General features: G+C 47.7%; 1 protein-coding gene and 2 pseudogenes across 2 annotated transcripts in view; 2 read left to right on the forward strand and 1 right to left on the reverse strand.

The window, feature by feature from the left end:
• ROBO4 (roundabout guidance receptor 4) overlaps window positions 1-10,410 on the forward strand; it is a 66,299-nt gene extending 55,889 nt beyond the window's left edge. For both annotated transcript variants that reach the window (XM_066639721.1, XM_066639723.1), the window contains exons 18-20: window positions 1,518-1,924; window positions 6,216-6,473; window positions 8,474-10,410. In XM_066639721.1, coding sequence (XP_066495818.1) covers window positions 1,518-1,924; window positions 6,216-6,473; window positions 8,474-8,637 — 829 coding nt within the window. In that variant the 3' untranslated portion in view covers window positions 8,638-10,410. The remainder of the gene's footprint in view (window positions 1-1,517; window positions 1,925-6,215; window positions 6,474-8,473) is intronic.
• LOC136662771 (5S ribosomal RNA) lies at window positions 2,536-2,653 on the reverse strand (annotated as a pseudogene).
• LOC136662708 (5S ribosomal RNA) lies at window positions 7,690-7,806 on the forward strand (annotated as a pseudogene).
• Window positions 10,411-18,969: the final 8,559 nt, after the last annotated feature.

Consider the following 18,969-nt stretch of genomic DNA (forward strand, 5'->3'; position numbering starts at 1 on the left):
GAATGGAATTGGAAACCATTGCATTGGTTTCCTCTTTTGGCTCTTGTCTCAGGCAGAGCTAGTAGTTTTTATCCTTTTTTCTCCCTGTCCCTTGAAATGTTAGGCTTTTCTTTTTAGAATTTAAAAAAAAAGTTTCAGCCAACGGGTTGTATGGCAAAGATCCAACAGGGGCCATTTTGCAGCTGCCTGGAATTTCACGCATGTGTAGCCAGAGGGCGTAATCAGTGTGCTGCTGGCAAGTTGAGCCCAGGAATGGCTTGGGGATGCCTGATGCTAGTGTATGGCTGAAACTTAAGCAGACTTTGGGTTGGTTCTTGGATGGGAAGCTGCTTGGCTAGATCCACAGAGATTAGAGTTTTAAAAGGGCAATTCACCTGACGAGGACAGGGATGGGCAGGTACTGGTACATCTTCCTTACAAGGAAAGGCTAATGCATTTGGGTCTTCTATGTGGGAGGGACAGACAATGAAGGGGTTGACATGATCAAGATCTATGGTTGGCAACCTTCAGTCTCGAAAGACTATGGTATAAGCCCACAGCACCCGGTATTCCCAGGCGGTCTCCCATCCAAGTACTAACCAGGCCTGACCCTGCTTAGCTTCCGAGATCAAGATCTATAGAACAGTGCATAGTATGGAGAAAATGGCTCCCCTCCCCCCTCCCCCACAGTACCATCCTGTCTCTAACTGAGACAGTTATCTCACATGGCGGGTTGATGGGCAACATCCATTACTGTGTGCTCACTTCCTTCCCCCACTACTTGAATTAGGAAAGGAAAAGGGAATGGATTGGAATTGTGGCGGGACAGAGAAAAGAATGGTGGCTAGAGTGTCCCAAACTCATTGAAATGTGTAGCCTAAAAATGCTGGTTAAGTTGGATAGGAAAAATTTCAGGTGGTCCTTTCTTTCACTGCCTACAGATCTGCCAGTATGACCTGGAAGGACTAGCCCATTCAAGGAAGTAGATTGATTGCTTCAGGTGAAAGATGTACTTGAGAGATGTTCTAGCCCACCACTCTCTGCTCTCCTCCTCCCCTCCACACATCTTCTTTTTTTCTAATGCAGTGTTTCTCAAACTGTGGGTGGGGAGCCAATAGATGGGTCGCGAGCCAATTTCGGGTGGTTCCCCATTCATTTCAATATTTTATTTTTATTCTGTTAGATTTGATGCTACCATGGTCTGTGATTGCATTTGGGGAAATGTTACAGACTTGTACGTTTAACAAGGTGCTATGTATATTCTTTTAACAATGATCGTAAATGGGACTTACTGCTGGGTAAGTGTGGATAGGATTGCAGCCTAGGACTTAAAAGTTTTCCTGCTTGATGATGTCACTTCCAGTCATGACACCACTTCTGGTGCATCCTGACAGATTCGCATTCTAAAAAGTGGGTCCCGGTGCTAAATGTGTGAGAACCACTGTTCAAATCCGAAGGAGGAATTTTCATTTCATACATCTTTTACATTGATTTTTGCTCCTGCTTTAATACTAGCATTGTGTGTTCTACCCCTCAAGGCACCAGAACAAGAGCATCCCCACAACTACTCGGGCTGTCTCGCCCTCCCACACCTATGGCTATATCTGTGGCCCCCTGGCCTCGCAGCTGCTAGAAACTGCCGGTGTGGAAGACGACGAGGAACCCGACCTGCAAGAGGATGACGGCCACTCCGCCAAGTATTTCCGCAGCTTCTGCCGAACTTCTTCATCCAGCCTGAGTGAGGACGAAGCCTCGCTGGGTGGCTCCCTCCTCAACGGCTGGGGCTCCGTCTCGGAGGACAACGGGACCAGTACGCGATGCAGCCTGGTCAGCTCCTCCGATGGCTCCTTCCTTATGGACGCCAACTTTGCCCAAGCTTTGGCAGTGGCAGTAGACAGTTTCTGTTTTGGGCTGACACAAAGAGATGTTGACAAAGCCTTCACAGGTAATCACATTCTCCCCACCACCACCACCACCACTGTTCCTAGCAGGAAATCAGTTATCTTTATCTTGCTGTGGTTCTGGAGGGGCTGTAGCTCCTCTCCATTTGTCCATACGATAACCCTGTAGGAGTAACCCTATTGTAACCCTGAAGTAGGTGAGGCTGAGAGATAGTGACTGGCCCTAGGCCACACAGCAAGCTTCCGGGGGCTGAGCAGGGATTTGAACCTGGATCTTCCAGGTCTAAGTCCAACTCCCAAACCACACACCGAAATGGTTGGCAACCTTCAGTCTCGAAAGACTATGGTATAAGCCTACAGCACCCGGTATTCCCAGGCGGTCTCCCATCCAAGTACTAACCAGGCCTGACCCTGCTTAGCTTTCGAGATCAGACAAGATCAGGAGATAGTGTTCAGTATAGGGAGATGGTTGGCAACCTTCAGTCTGGAAAGACTATGGTATAAGCCTACAGCACCCGGTATTCCCAGGCGGTCTCCCATCCAAGTACTAACCAGGCCTGACCCTGCTTAGCTTTCGAGATCAGACAAGATCAGGAGATAGTGTTCAGTATAGGGAGATGGTTGGCAACCTTCAGTCTGGAAAGACTATGGTATAAGCCTACAGCACCCGGTATTCCCAGGCGGTCTCCCATCCAAGTACTAACCAGGCCTAACCCTGCTTAGCTTTCGAGATCAGACAAGATCAGGCATGTGCAGGGTAACTGGCTATGGTGTCTAAACCACACACCATGCTAGTGTAAACACAGACAAATAAGTGTGATTCCTCCCCTTCCAGTGATGATTTATCCATTAACATCACAAAGAGAGACCCCAGCAGGTGAGGGGGAAACAGGAATCCGGCAGCAACAAGCCCTACACATGTGTGCTAAGCAGAGTCCACCTGCTCCCTTGTCTTCCCTAGAGATGCTCTCTGGGACTGTGGAGTTGAGCTGCAGGCAGGGAGCCATCCACTTTCTGTGGCCGACAACCGAATTGATTTATGTTCTATCTGCTGCTCAGGTTCTGGGCATTTCCATTCAATCTCTGTTCCTCCTAATAAGGCAGACGGCCAGGAAAGTGCCACTTGATTTATCACTGCAGTAATTCTCTGTTGCCGTGAGAATGAGGCTTTTGTTTGGAGTTTTCCTCCCAGATTGCAAACTTTGAGCCGTAGATGACAAAATTGATGGAGCCAGCAAAAATGCAAAAAGAAAGGACCTTTCAGGCACAGCCATGCCGAGAATTCCGGAATGGGCTGGCCAGGCAGCAGCTCCTGTTCTCCTTCCCCTCCAGGACACAGGCAAGACCGTGTCCTTTGAAGTGATGCCAGGGTCCACTTTTGTTCCATGCAGGCCACCGTAGGGAGGTCAAGTAAGTCTTAGAACATTTGGCTCAGGTTGGTCTCTTGGCTTCCCACGGATTTTCTCATTCTGAGACACTCGGGACTGGCTCATTCTGAAAGTTCTTGTGGGGAATGATGAGTCTGGCCGCTGGGGTGTTTCCTGTTGGTCCACGACCACCTTGCAAACTACACTGAGCAAAGACGGATCACTTTCAGCTCTTCCAGCTGATGGACGTTAATGCATTTCCAGACTATGAATCTTTTGTTTCTTTTGGATTTAGGGTTGCCAGCATATCAGCTTGGCATCAGATGCCTTTGTGAGTCCTTCTCTCCCACCCTTCACCTGCACCTACTGGCTTCTGTCCTACATCTGCATTCTGCATCAGTGAATCATCATTTGCATTAAAGCACATTGCGCACATTTGCATTTTAAAAAATCTCAGCACTCTAATACTTATCTAGGAGTTCCTCCCCCATGCTTCAGAACATTTGCTCAGTAATCTTTCTATCAGCTGTGTGCGGTAGGCAAGTCATATCCCATATTATTGCAGGAGGAAGGGCTGACATGAGCCCCCCTCCCCCCCCGATGCCTGTGATGGCATGCCAGTTTTCCACCTTTATCTGGCTGGGGGCCACCCACCCCCCCTGCCAGTTTCTCTATTTCCTTTGCAAATTCAGGGAGCAAGAGGAAGGGAATGGGCTCGCTCCGCCACACTTCCTCTTCTGCTCCGGTGTTCCTTTTCCAAAGGGCCAATAGGAGGAGTGATGGAGGGTGTGGGCGGTCAGATGACCCACTCCAATCCAGTGCTGGAGTTGGCTGCCTTGTTCAGCCTCCCAGACAGGCCAGCCTTGTCAGGGCTGGCTGAGGCTCAGTCTGAAGCAAGGGAAGGAAATCCCCCTTACTTTGGGGGTGGCCCCAATGGATCTACTTGGATCTGCATCACCTGAAGAGGTGGTGCAAAACGGAGCAGCCTGGAGCTGCTCCATACCGCCTGGGAATGGAGCTAGAATCCGGCATAACTATCAGGTCCTGACCCCAGCTCCTGCTCCCTGCCCACGGGCCCACATAACTGTCCATAACCCACATAACTAACCAGATCCTGGCCCCGCCTCCTACTCCCTGCCCACCCACCCACAGGCTCGTCTGCCCTCCTCCTTCTCCCTGCCCTCCCCATGCCACCCCAGACCCTTGCACCGGCCAAGCTCAGCCAGAGCAGACCTACTGTTCCCCGTTGGTGCGGAGGCTGGATGCAACCTCTGCAGGTTGACGTGCATCCCTATACCGACACAGCTTATTCCTACGGAGGAGCAAACATGCTTTATGGCACATTTGTGACCCTCCCGGGCCGGTGTGAGGGACTTGTGCCAGCCCAGAGCACAGTTAGGATTGTGTCCTTAGAGAGTGGCCAGTCAGATCTTATGAATTCCATAAATGAATTCCACAAATGAATTTCTTAAAACAGATTGTGCCTTGCGTGCGGAACTGCTTTCTTTTGTTCCTTCTGGACCCAAAGCCAATCAATTTCACTAGATGGCACTGAGTCCGAATATTTTGTTATAGCGAGAAAAAAAAACACACCAAAAAGCTCCTGATCTGCTTTCGTAACCCCAGATATCATAGATAGATAGATACTTTATTTACGGTCATCCGACCAGCTAGTCACAAACAACAAAACAAAATACACAGAATTAAAACCAACACCCCGTTACAAATATGTAAAATCATAAAATCAGAGATTTATACTCTCAGTTTTCTTCCTTACCAACTCTGCAGCATAACAGAAGCGGGCAACCCTGAGTGATATATCCGAGTATACATCAGAAAGCAGAAAAGCAAGCTGCTCCTCCACCTGCATCCCCGTTTCAATACTGAAGATCGGGGAGATAAATTTAGATCTCAAATCGTCATAGTATGGACATTGCAAAACAATGTGGGCAGTTGTCTCCACCACATTTTGAGGGTAGGGGCACAGTCTCTCTGAATAGGGACGCCTTGCATAAAGCCCCAAAAGAACTGCTGATAAAAGTGCATTACACCTAGCTTTAGTAAAAGCAATCCTAAATTTAGGAATAACAATATTATAAAAATATCTGGCAGGAGAAAGTGCAAGAGCTTGATCCCCACCAGATATCATAAACCTCTATCATCTTCCTCCCTTTTGTCTTTTAGCCTCCTAACCTTTAGCCTTACCTTAAAAGGAAGGCACACCAAAAACTGTGATCATGGCACGTGCCTTTCTCTCAATTAACATTCACTCTGCCTGAACTTCAAAAAGCTGATGTGGCCAGAGAGCAACACAGGGCCCAATCCTATCCAACTTTCTAGCGCTTATGCAGCCATGCCAAAGGGGTATGCGCTGCATCCTGCAGTTGTTTGGGGGCGGGGGGGGAGGTCATGAAGGCCTCCTTAAGGGAAGGAAGCATTTGTTCCTTTACCTCTGGGCTGCATTGCGGCTACATTGGAGCTGGGAAGTTGGATAGGTTTGGGACCTCGGTCATCTTCATAGAATATTGACCTTTTCACGCCCTTAAAACTACCCTGTCGCATTCACGGTTAGAGAGACTAAAGTACTTCTTTTGTTTGGCTGTTTCTGCTCCTGCTTATGGGGACTGAGCAGGGATTCTAACCACATTAGCCATTACAAGGAGGGAAGGTGTTGTGCATTCTCTCTAATCACTGCAAAGAACAATCGTGCAACCTTTCTGTCTGAAATGTTAAATGTTGTCCTTTCCGGCCCATGCCACAGGTGTTTCCCTTCTCTGTGCTCCTGCTAGCAGCTGTGGCCTCGTGTGAGCTATTTTGGAGAAGAGAATGATGTGTCTGCAGTGACAGCAATATTTTCACAGTTCACTTGGGTCCTTGGGGGATGAGCTCTGGCTCCAGGACCCAGCTGTCTACCTGGCTGTGTCCTTAAATGAGTGATGATGATGTACTTGGTTCTTCTGCCTTGCAGAGTTTTTGCCCTCTGTGTCTCCTCTCGACGCAGCCCTGCATTCACACACTTCCTTGGAGAGCCTGGAGGAAGCTGAGCAGAAGCCCAGGCAGCGGCCCCTTCCTGTGTGGGAGTGGAGCACAGATTGGGTGGACGAGATGGAAGCCAAGTATACACCCCCGGCAGAAACCTGGACCGCCATTCCGAAGTTGGGCAAAGGCAGGACGGCAGCTCTGGGAGAGACCCTGCAACTCATTTCCGCCTTACAGAGATCAAATGGCAAGTGTTTGTTGGGAAAAGGAGTGGTGGGCCATTGCAGTCTTTGGTGGTTACTCCTGTTCCACCCTCAAAGCTTTACTAAATTGCAGCAGAGCCGGTGTCCTGGAGTCCAGGTAGACACCGTTGGGCAGAATGACAACAGAATTTTTTTCTCCAAACACCTTTACAAACTGCAGTATGACACACTGTGGCTGCTGAAAGACCCCCTTTGACTCTGCTCTCCAAGTTGGATGAGCTTTGTCGTTCACTGCACCAGGTCACCTTCCTTGAAGCAGATTCCCTTGTTTGCTCTGTAAGCTCTTCAGAGCACATCCGTGGCTCTCAGTGATTGTGGCTGTTGCTCCTGTGCACCGCAGAACTTTTGGCAAGCTTTTCTTGGAGTTGCCTCATCTCTGAGGGTAGGGTTAATGACTTCCTTACGCCTGCACGGCCTTCCTGCTGTGGGGGGGGGGGTCTATGAGCAGCTAGGGAGTTGAGCCCAGCCCCTTGCTGCCTTGCGAGTGGGGATGGGGGGGGAGGGAGGAAGAGAACCATTGATTTCCAATGCTCTGCCTGGCTGATGGGGTCTCGATGCCTTGCCACACCTTTGTGCCTCGATGAGCAGGAAAGGGATGTTCGATTAATGATTGCCTTGCTTGATGGAAGGATCTATCGTGGCCTCTGCCCTCTGCCATATCCACTTTGGATCAGTGAGATGGCTGTTTTGCAGCCATTTTCTGGCACTCTTCTCTCCCTCCCCACAAGCACATACATGGGATGCCCCCACAGATGAGAGCAATGACCTGGAAAGGGCATTCAGAGGTTACTGTGACAGGCCTGGCATCTGGTCCAAAGGATGCACTGCACTTTTGGGGCACCCTTCTAGGGAAGGGACAAGAGTCTATCTCTGTGTATGTCTCTCAGTAGAGAACAGCCGCCATCTTGCAAATGCACGGTCAGAGTAGACTTTTTCATACATAAATAGCACATGAAGGGGGACCCAATCTGGATCAGAACTATGGCAGGGTGGGTAGATGATAGGTAAGTAAGATTTAAGCCTACTCTCTGCCATGGTCCTGATCTGGATTCTCCCCCCCCCCGGTGTATGCTATTTACATGCCCAGTCCATCAGATGCTCTCCCTCCCCCCCCACAACAGTATATCAGCTGCTACCCCCCTGGATTTGGAAAGGAAGAGGGGAGCCAAGCGGAGGAGAATATCTGGAGGACAAAAGATAGCCAGCAACTGTTACCCTGCACATGCCTGATCTTGTCTGATCTTGGAAGCTAAGCAGGGTCAGGCCTGGTTAGTACTCAGATGGGAGACCTCCTGGGAATACCAGGTGCTGTAGGCTTCTACCATAGTCTTTTGAGACTGAAGGTTGCCAACCAAAAGACAGCTCTGGAGTTTGTGTTGAGAGTTTGGGAAGAAGCAAGGTCACGGATTAAAGTCCATTGGTCATTGTACCTCAAAGTGTTGCAGTTGGAAGCAGGCCTTTGAACAGCTCTTGGGCGCAGGGGTTTTCTTGCAGTTGTCAAAAGAGTGACTTTTTTGGCATTGCCCACAGCTTCTGTCCCCTGCTGTGGTATGTCAGTAGGCTGGAACAATAACTCTTTTTGGCCTGGTTAGACCCCCACCTTCCCCATCCCAAATAACAGTAGTTGGAGGTGGAAGAAAATGATTTTTTTTTTCCTTTGCAGATTTTGGTGTTTTCCAAAAGTTAGAAGTGCAGAAAATGTTGTGTGTTTGGATTCAAAATTTATATGATAAATGATCGCTTTAAAAGTGTACTAGGGAGGTGATATAAGTGGTATAGTGTCAGAAGTTGCAACCACAGCCATCACTCATACACATACACACACCCCATTAAATAATAAATACAAACCAAATAAAATTGTTTTGTTTTTTCACAGATTTGGGGGTTTTTGGTTTTTACAAAAATGTGCAGAAAGACGTGATGTGTTTTTATTTTGTTCTCACTGTTTTCTCCCACCACTAGCAATAGCCTGTTTCTTTCTCAGGTGCTGGCATGTCCGATTTGGTCAGCTATCCAGATGGAGCTGTGGGTGCCATCACAGGTACCCAGGACCCTGGGTTTGGAACCGTTGCAAGCCCCAAAAGCGGAGACGAGCCAGGAAGGGGAAAGTTGACCACATCGAACCCAGGCAGAGGAGCCAGCCATTGAGAAGCATGGGTGCTATCTGACTGCGAGTAAACATTTAAGAAAGGCAGGTGACTTGCCTGCTGGGAAGACTCCTCCCCACATGTCATCAGGAGTCGTGTCTGGGGATTGGAGAGGTGTGATGCAACTTGGCTACCCTCTCTGGTTGACTGGCAGTGTTTTTGGAATCTCAGATGAATAACATCAGTCTCAGCCTGAGTTTGTTGGGTTCAGAATTCCGGTCGAGAAGGATTTCTACAGGTCTGCTTTAAGACCACAGATGAGTTCACATCATGAGAATTGATGAGTTAGTTTGGTCACCAGCATTGGAGGGACACAGGATTGCAGGAAGACCCATTGATTGCAAGAGAGAAAGACCAATTGGTTGTGGCTTTTCCATATGGGAAGAGGCTGACCTCTCTTCCATATGCCACCATAATGTTGCTTGGAGAACATGTGGATAGAGACCTTCTGTATCTGATCTGAGTTGTTAGCTTTGTGACCAGTTCACATGATTCCACCTTGATTGCGGGGATCAAAACAGGTGTGCTGTTTAATTGTATCTCTTCTTATAAGGTCCCCAGTGAGGGAATAACTGTCTGACTCGCTTGTTACATGTACCTCTACCTTTTTGGTATCCTCATGGGTGACCTCTCTCTTTCTGTGTCCTCAGCTATTGGACTTGAATAATCATGCCTTTTACTGCTTTGCCTAGGTCAGGATCGTTGCATTCCCAAGCATCTCTCTGTGTTTTTCAATGGGCTTTGTGTTTAAACGATAGCTGACAGACAAACCAAGACTGGAGCATCAGCAAGGAATTCATAATGAGTGCAGATGAAACATTTGATGGGAGGGAAGCTTGCAGGATTAGAAAAAAATGATGGAAACAAGAACCCATTCACGTCTGGTTTGACCCTGAATCAGATCTGAGACCATTTACTGATATTTATTATTTAGTTTTTCCAGAGGTCTAGTTTTAACAGAGATCTCGGGTTGCCAACTTTTGCACTGGCTTCTACAGCTTCCTCTTTTAACCGAAGTTTGATCTGTAGCAGACTCCAACAGATCCTGATTTAGCTCTGAACAGACTCTGCACCTGCTGGCTTCTTCGGCTTCTTCAGCTCCAACCTCTTTTGAAAGGCGAAGAAAGTGGACCCGGCATTTTGTTTCTGGCCAGCTGGCAACTCTACAAAGACCTGCTCTTTACATGAGCTTCTGCAGCAGAGATCAGTGTAGGGATAATGAGGAAATATCCTTTGGGCTTTTTGGTTGTTGGCTCCCCTCCCAGGATCCATCAGTCTGTGCCACCATCTGGGCTGCTTGACTTGCAAGGACAATTCTAAGGACCATAAAGAGGGGGGGGGGAGAGAGACCCACTGTGTCTGCTCCCCTATGTGCCAATGTTTTGCAAGGTCATATATTTCAAAGATTCAGTCTGGGATCTTTCCCCAGTTGCCGTCCCCTTAGATGGTTTTGTTTAACCAGATCCCGAACACAAGTGAAAAATAATTTGGTAATTACGTATTCTTGTAACCTTATGGGTAGAGGTGTTGGAAAACAGTGTTGTTTAGTTTACTCAGATGTCAGCCCATTGTGTTCAGTAAGGCTGTAAACCTATCTTACTCACCGGAAACAAACACCTCTACTTACAGGCAGGCATGATCTTACCGTGGAGCAATCCACATAGCTACAAATGTTTTGATTTCTTTGGCTGTCTCTGCTAATTGCACCTGCTATGGCACAGCTACTAACATTTTTGTGTGTGTGGCCTTATTTTGTAAATAAACAGATTTTTTTCCCCCCAGAGTGTGCAATCTGTCCCCTGGTAGTTGGCACCATGTCATACACAGGTGGTGGTGATTTTCTTCTTTATATATGTTCAAGATGCATGCATTGCAAAATACTGTATGTTGGTATGCCACAATGAAGAGGGTGAACTGGGGGGGGGCACTTTTCCTTCACTGATCCTGCTGCTCGGGTTGTCATCTTTGAGCCAAAGCTATTCCTGAAGATGCATTTTTCAATCATGATGTCATGTTGGGAACTCCTGGAGCCCCTGTTAAAAATCTCCCAGGATTACTTTCAGTAACCACCTGGAGATTAATGCTGATTCCTGGTGGGTTGGCAGCCTGACACATTTCCCGGCTTTAGAAAGGAAGCGGAAGTGAGCAGGCTAGAGCACTGACGCTCCATTGTAAGCCCTTAAGCTCTTAATCATCAGGGTGACAGTGAATGGATAAAAGCACCTTTCTAGTGAGTCAGGCCATTCATTGATCTAGCTTAGCACTGTCTGCTACGTTGACTAACTCACTAGGAATTCAGAAAAGGGCTTGCTCTGGTTCTACCTGGAGATGCCAAGGATTCACGTGCCTGTTGAATCTATGCATCTTGGAAGCCATGACAGTCAGTGGTCTATTGACTTTAGAGCTGTGGTTCCGAAGCTTAGGAGCCCACAAACCACTGAAGGAAAAACCTTGAATGGTTGCGGATCACATGCAACCCCCACCCCACCCCCTGCACACAATCAATGCAATTAAATTTGGTAATCCATGGGGGAGTGAGTGGCGAGACTTGAAAGTGCAAGCTGCCTGCAGCTGGTCCTTTCTCCACCTTTTCTGGTGGTTGGTGGGTGAGCAGTTGCTTGGCAAGATTCTGGAAATGCCAGCTGTGGCTGCGGGCGCTATGTTCTCTACCTTCTCTGGCAATCCATAAGGAAGCATTTTCCAAGTGCACACTCTGCTACGGACTACCAAAGATGATGGGGGTGTTGGGTGGAGGCAGTCCATTACCTGTCCTCTCTGATGGTCCATGGGGAGCACTCACTCAGCGAGATGCTGGAAGTGATCAAATTTTATTTTTCTCTAAGACCGCCAGACAATTTCCCAGGATCTTGAGAACCATAGGTTGGGAACATTACTTCAGAGGTTCACAAGCCACTCCTGTTTAACAAGGGTCACCCTCCTTTGGTAGCTCACCTTTGCAACCCACAAGGGATTCCAAATCCATCTGATTCCAGCCTTTGACGCGTTGACCCAGCGGTTGAAAGCTTCCCCCCCCCTCGGTGGTCACTCTTTGATACAGGAGCTTAGCGCAGGTCCGCTCCTTCCCTGGGAGCAAAGCCCAAGTAACGGTTTGGTATTCTCGTCAGCCCCTGCAGCGCTCAACGAGCCAGGCAGGTCAGGGAGTTAAGTGCTTGCGCTCGGTTTGAAGAGAGGGATGGATAATTTTATGGCCGCAATGATAATTTTATGAGCAGAGCTTTTACTTCTGAAGATGAGCTAATTGGATTTGGTGTTTCAGGACATTGACAGAGTACTGAGAGAATCCGGCACAGCATTCTACCTTTGCGAGGAGCCTGTCAGCCTTAATGGCGCACTGCCTTTTGCACCATTCTGGGCAGGGCCCCACTTGCACAACCGTTGGTCACATTGGCTTCCTGCTGCAGTCTCTGCGTGGCTTATTGTAGGTTCTTTATCTTTTTGTCTGTGGCAGAGACAATGCAGCCAAGCAGGCCCGTAGCCAGGATTCTAGAGGTGGAGGGGGCGACTATTTTTTCAAGAGGGGCAATGATGTCAGGTATCTATACTGGTGGGCAAAATGAAAGCATAAGTCTGGAGAAACATCAAATACCCGAAACTCCCCCAAATTTCATGAAGTGTAAATAATTTGGGTTGGTTGTTGTTTTTTTTTTGAAAGATGCATTCATTATTTGTAAAGCAAAGTAACAATAATTTGCATAGAATAAATGCATCTCTGCATGCCATGTAAAATGTATTGCCTACATAGAAATAACATGCAACATATCCTTTCATTTACACACCAGTGCAATGCACAGGCTTGCAACCCTGCAAAAGTAAAACATATCACTGTGAGGCAGGTAGTATTTACTTGTATTGAAAGTGCCTATTTAACACCTATCTAGCACCTATATAGCACCTATATAACACCTATATAATGCCTACCTAGCACCTATGCAACACCTATCACCTATATAGCACCTAACACCTATATAATGCCTATCTAATGCCTATCTAACACCTATATAGTGCCTATCTAGTGCCTATGCAACACCTATCACCTATATAGCGCCTGACACCTATATAATGCCTATATAGTGCCTATCTAACACCTATAGAGTGCCTATCTAGTGCCTATTTAACACCTATATAGCCCCTATCTAACACCTATCTAGCGCCTATTTAACACCTATATAGTGCCTATGTAGCACCTATCTAGCACCTATATAATGCCTATCGAGCACCTGTATAGCGCCTATTTAACACCTATCTAACACCTATATAATGCCTATCTAGCACCTCTCGAACACCTATAGAGCACCTATCCAGCACCTATCTTGTGCCTATCTAACACCTATATAGCGCCTAGCTAACACCTATCTAGTGCCTATCTAACACCTATATAGCGCCTACCTACCACCTATCTAGTGCCTATCTAACACCTATCTAGTGCCTATTTAACACCTAACACCTATATAATGCCTATCTAGCACCTATCTAGCGCCTATCTAACACCTATCTAGCTCCTATATAATGCCTATCTAGCGCCTATCTAGCACCTATCTAACGCCTAGCTAACACCTATCTAACACCTATCTAGCGCCTACTTAACACCTATCTAGCGCCTATCTAACACCTATATAGTGCCTATCTAGCACCTACATAACACCTATTTAACGTCTATCTAGCACCTATATAGCGCCATCTAATGCTTATCTAGAACCTATCTAATGCCTATCTAGCACCTACAAAGCCCCTATATAGCGCCTATCTAGCCCCTACATAACACCTATGTAACGCCTATCTAGTGTCTACCTAGCAGATGGATGCGGATTCCTGGAGAACTCCAGGCCCACCTGGAGAGTTGGCAACCCTATTGTCATGGCAACAAAAATGGTATACTTGGAATTTGGGTGGTCTGGGAGGCAGACGGTGTATATAAAAAGTAGCACAGGACTGGAGGCATGTGAGGAGGAGTTGTGAGGGAGTCCCTGATCAGTTCCAGGCACTTGGCCTGTTGGAAGTTGGCTGTGACTATGTTGGCTTTTGTCCTGAATCTCCCACATCCAAACACAACACTCTCAGATACACAACATAATCACACCACTGGGCATGACTGACATGTTTTTTTTCCAGGCAAAGTAGAAAGCAAGTTAGACCACCAACCCCTCCTGCTTGGCAATACTTCTGTCTGTCTGTCACACTTCTCAATGTCCAGGACGGCATGAGCCAGACTCGACCCCGTTCTCTTAAGCAGAGTGATGTATTTTGGTTACATAAAAGTTGTTCAGAACTTAGCGACCTGGCAGGGATTTACTTGTTAGTAAATGCTCCCCAGACTGAAACCAGCCCTCCGAACCTGAGAGATGGACGCATCTGATGTCAGTAATGAACACCAAAGCCTTTGTTTTCAGTCAGCTTTGGGTGCTGAGTCTTCAGAATTACTTTGCAACTTGTACTGTAAACTTTTCAATTTCAAAAATACCCTGAGGCATGCAGGAAGGTGGGGCAGAAAAATACTGACTGATGCACTCCCCTTGTAGCATGTAGAAAAGTCAAGTGCTATTGAGTTCATTTAGCTGCCTTATCATGTGGAATTTCCTCCCTGGTCTACCTTGGGAATCTACTGGAACTCCCCTGTGACTCACTGCTGGGGAAAAATAGTGGTGTGTGGCATTTTGAATTGTGTAGACTGAGACACAGAAGCAAAGGCAGCATCTAGTGGATTTTAGGGAAAATCTGGAAGAATGAGGTGTACTGATAAAACACAGACAGTGCCTGTTTCATGGGGCTCTTGACCAAGTGTCACCACCATTGGGAGATGGTGAGGGTGCCATCACCTGCCATTAGGAGGGTGGCAGTCGCTCTGTAGTGTCTACCATTTTTATTTATGACACATTGTTGCTACTATTGCATCACAGGACACAGTAATGGGGATAAGAACATAAGAACATAAGAACAGCCCCACTGGATCAGGCCATAGGCCCATCTAGTCCAGCTTCTTGTATCTCACAGCGGCCCACCAAATGCCCCAGGGAGCACACCAGATAACAAGAGACCTCATCCTGGTGCCCTCCCCTACATCTGGCATTCTGACTTAACCCATTCCTAAAATCAGGAGGTTGCGCATACACATCATGGCTTGTACCCCATAATGGATTTTTCCTCCAGAAACTCGTCCAATCCCCTTTTAAAGGCGTCTAGGCTAGACGCCAGCACCACATCCTATGGCAAGGAGTTCCACAGACCGACCACGCGCTGAGTAAAGAAATATTTTCTTTTGTCTGTCCTAACCCGCCCAACACTCAATTTTAGTGGATGTCCCCTGGTTCTGGTATTATGTGAGAGTGTAAAGAGCATCTCCCTATCCACTCTGTCCATCCCCTGCATAATTTTGTATGTCTCAATCATGTCCCCCCTCAAGCGTCTCTTTTCTAGGCTGAAGAGGCCCAAACGCCGTAGCCTTTCCTCATAAGGAAGGTGCCCCAGCCCCGTAATCATCTTAGTCGCTCTCTTTTGCACCTTTTCCATTTCCACTATGTCTTTTTTGAGATGCGGCGACCAGAACTGGACACAATACTCCAGGTGTGGCCTTACCATCGATTTGTACAACGGCATTATAATACTAACCGTTTTGTTCTCAATACCCTTCCTAATGATCCCAAGCATAGAATTGGCCTTCTTCACTGCCGCCGCACATTGGGTCGACACTTTCATCGACCTGTCCACCACCACCCCAAGATCTCTCTCCTGATCTGTCACAGACAGCTCAGAACCCATCAGCCTATATCTAAAGTTGTGATTTTTTGCCCCAATGTGCATGACTTTACACTTACTGACATTGAAGCGCATCTGCCATTTTGCTGCCCATTCTGCCAGTCTGGAGAGATCCTTCTGGAGCTCCTCACAATCACTTCTGGTCTTTACCACTCGGAAAGGTTTGGTGTCGTCTGCAAACTTAGCCACTTCACTGCTCAACCCTGTCTCCAGGTCATTTATGAAGAGGTTGAAAAGCACCGGTCCCAGGACAGATCCTTGGGGCACACCACTTTTCACCTCTCTCCATTGTGAAAATTGCCCATTGACACCCACTCTCTGCTTCCTGGCCTCCAACCAGTTCTCAATCCACGAGAGGACCTGTCCTCTAATTCCCTGACTGTGGAGTTTTTTCAGTAGCCTTTGGTGAGGGACCGTGTCAAACGCCTTCTGAAAGTCCAGATATATAATGTCCACGGGTTCTCCCGCATCCACATGCCTGTTGACCTTTTCAAAGAATTCTATAAGGTTTGTGAGGCAAGACTTACCCTTACAGAAGCCATGCTGACTCTCCCTCAGCAAGGCCTGTTCGTCTATGTGTTTTGAGATCCTATCTTTGATGAGGCATTCCACCATCTTACCCTGTATGGATGTTAGGCTGACCGGGATGGACCATATTGCATTATGGGGAAAAAAGGATGGTGGCCATTAGCATGTCTGCCAAATAGCATTATGGGCCAAAATGCTGTTCATTTTAGCTTCCAAAAAGATTTAGGAGAGCATTTTCTTGGTGGCAGTGATAGAAGCACTGGGGTGAGAGCAGTTCTTGGCTGCTACACTCATTTTCACCAGGGTCCAAGGGACAATCAGCCCTTTGATGGCCTGGACACTCAGCCAGTGCCCTAGTTGAATGATCATCCAGTCTTCCTGGTACACTTAAGACTTGGAATTATCCAGGATAAAACTCAGGCAATGTAGTTGCTTGTCTGTCTTTTGCTAGACGTTCAGAAAAGCTTGACAGTGTTCATGGCCCTGTCTCCTTTAATCAGGGAACTTCAGAGGGGTTTCCTGTTGGAAGAGGCTAAGTAAACACAGACAGCTGCCTAGCAGGGAGCTTAGAAATCCAAACCTTTTGTCTCCCTTAAGTGTGGCCGAGGTCTCCCACCCCCGTTTCCTTCAATATATTACATAAACATCCCTTCCATCCCAGAACAGAAGCTTAATGCAATCGGCAGGGTTGATGATGAGTTTAGCATCTGCAGGCAGGAAGATCAGTGAGACTTGACCATAATGTTAGGAGAACTGCCATCAATGGATGAAGTCATCCATCTCTTTTTGTCGTATCTGGGAGTTTGCCCCTGGAGGGGGTGGAGGTTAGGAGGAGTGCAGCTAGTCAGAGTACCCAGCCCAGCTTGGTCATAGCAGAGCAATGACCTGTTCCATGGTAGTGTGCCTACTGCCTGATAACAGGGGAATGGAAACAGAAGAAAGAGTGCAGAGGAGAGAGTGGTGGACTAGAGTGTCAGAAATGCTGAAGTGGTACCTGGGTGAAGGCATGTAAAAGGGCAACAGGAAATTATTGGTTTGGTTTTGGTATACTTATGCTCCCTGAGACTTTGGAGAACAATGGCATACTTGGTTAGTTTTCTATAGAGCGTCTATGGAGGAGAAGAGAATGGTGGGCTAGAGTGGTGGAGATACTCTAGCCCACTGCTCATCTCTCCTACCCACTTCTTCTTCGGCACCATTCCCTCTTGCTTTTTGAAGGCAGGGAATGGACAGAGGAACCATTGAGCTGGCAACTATTTCAGGAAAAGGGGAGGAGCATTTGACACTATACCTCTGATGCCAGGAGGTCTTGGACCAAACCTTGAGCTTTCTTTTTGGCTATTGTGGGCTACCATTCGGGAAACCCACCTGCATCCTCTTGGCTTGGCCTAGAAACCTGGCTCTGCGATTCAAGACGTAGCATCTCTTGAATGTTAAAAGTACTTCTAACTATCAAGAGCCTTGTAGCTCAGTGCCAAGTGTGTGCTTTGAATGCCAGAGGTCTCGGGGTGAGTCTCTAGCAGATAAAGCTGGGAAACTTTGTCTGAAATTCAGGCAAGCTGCTGCCAGTCAGTGCTGAACTAGGGTGACCAATTACTTGGCTCAGTAAGGCAGATTCCGACGTCCTCTCTTCTTCCATACTTCTTTTCCGCTGTGTCCTCTTACTATGTTGCTTTCCAGCTCTGGAAAGTGCTGGGCTGCTCAAAAGCACCACCCAGAGCTATTCTGCTGCTGCTTTTTACAGCTGACTTTAGTGGAAGAGAAATAATTGAACTCATAAATCCTGATGCTTCCCAGGCACCTCTGGAGCCTTTCATTTTATGCTGCAGAAGCTTCTGCAGGTGCTGATGGCTGCTAGGATTACAGAGCTCAGGGCTGCAAAGTCCCCGGACCAGGCTTTAGAGAGTTTCTCTGGGAGCCTGACAGCAGGACAAATCTCAGCAGCATTTTGGCTTCTGCCCTGAACCCCAGGAACTGCTACTGCTGCTTTTGCATTGGTAATGATAATCCATTTAGCTTATCCTTGTGGCTGGAACACAGGAAGTTGCCTTAAGCCATGTCAGGTCATGGCTGACTCCACCTAATCCAAGATTCTCTCTTCTGCTGGACAGGATCTGGTCGTGAGGCAGAGTGAGGGCTCTCCCAGCTACTGTGACCAGGCGCCAGAGTCCAGTAGATCCTGGGGCAGAAGGAATTTGGAGGGCCTCTCACTTTTCTACCTTGGCATGTTCCAAGCACTGGCGGACATACCGCTGCTGGTGGGAGCACTCAGTTGGAGTGGATGGTCCCCTCTTTTGAAAGTATGAAGGGAGGATGAGTGCTAATTTATCCCAAACTGCAAAGAACCAACTGAACTTTAGTCTTGAGGATTGGAATGAAGAAAGCTGAATGGGTGCATCCCTTATGCCTGGAAAGGCATATACTCTCTTTCCCTCCCCACAGCAACACAACCAGGAGTTACATGGCATCCGTCATGACTGTGCCAAGTCTCCCCATCAAACAGCCCTTCCCTTCCTCTTCTGCCAGCAGCCCCGCCATTTCCTGAGCAGAATTTCTCCTTGATTTACTGACCACAAGCTCATTCATCACTAGTAGCTACGGGGGGGGGGGGGGAGACGCACTCCCAGTGGAAGGATAAATTGCAAAAACTGTTACTTCCCTGAACAAATCAACCATGGGTTCTCTTCTGCAGCCCAGCTCTGGCACCAGCCTCCCAAGGTGCCTTTCAATGTCAAGAACTACCCAGCAACAGCATCTCTTGTTTTGTCATGGAGTTAGCACTAAGGACTTCTCTGCCTTAGACTACACAGGCTCCTAACCTCCAGCCCTGAACCAGGAACCACTGCATAAATCTTCCCTGGTTTTTATTCTGAACAGAGAGAGCTGCTTGTACCAGAATTATGCTATTGGGCCAGCTAAGTCCATATGTCCTGTGCAGAGCAAGGGGCAGTAGTGGAATTGAGCAAGGAATGAGTCAGAGATGGCAGAGGGCTATCGCTTGCTTGTCTACTTCCCCTGCTGTCCCCTCTCCAAA

Source organism: Tiliqua scincoides, chromosome 11 (genome assembly GCF_035046505.1).
Source record: "Tiliqua scincoides isolate rTilSci1 chromosome 11, rTilSci1.hap2, whole genome shotgun sequence".
NCBI lineage: Eukaryota > Metazoa > Chordata > Lepidosauria > Squamata > Scincidae > Tiliqua > Tiliqua scincoides.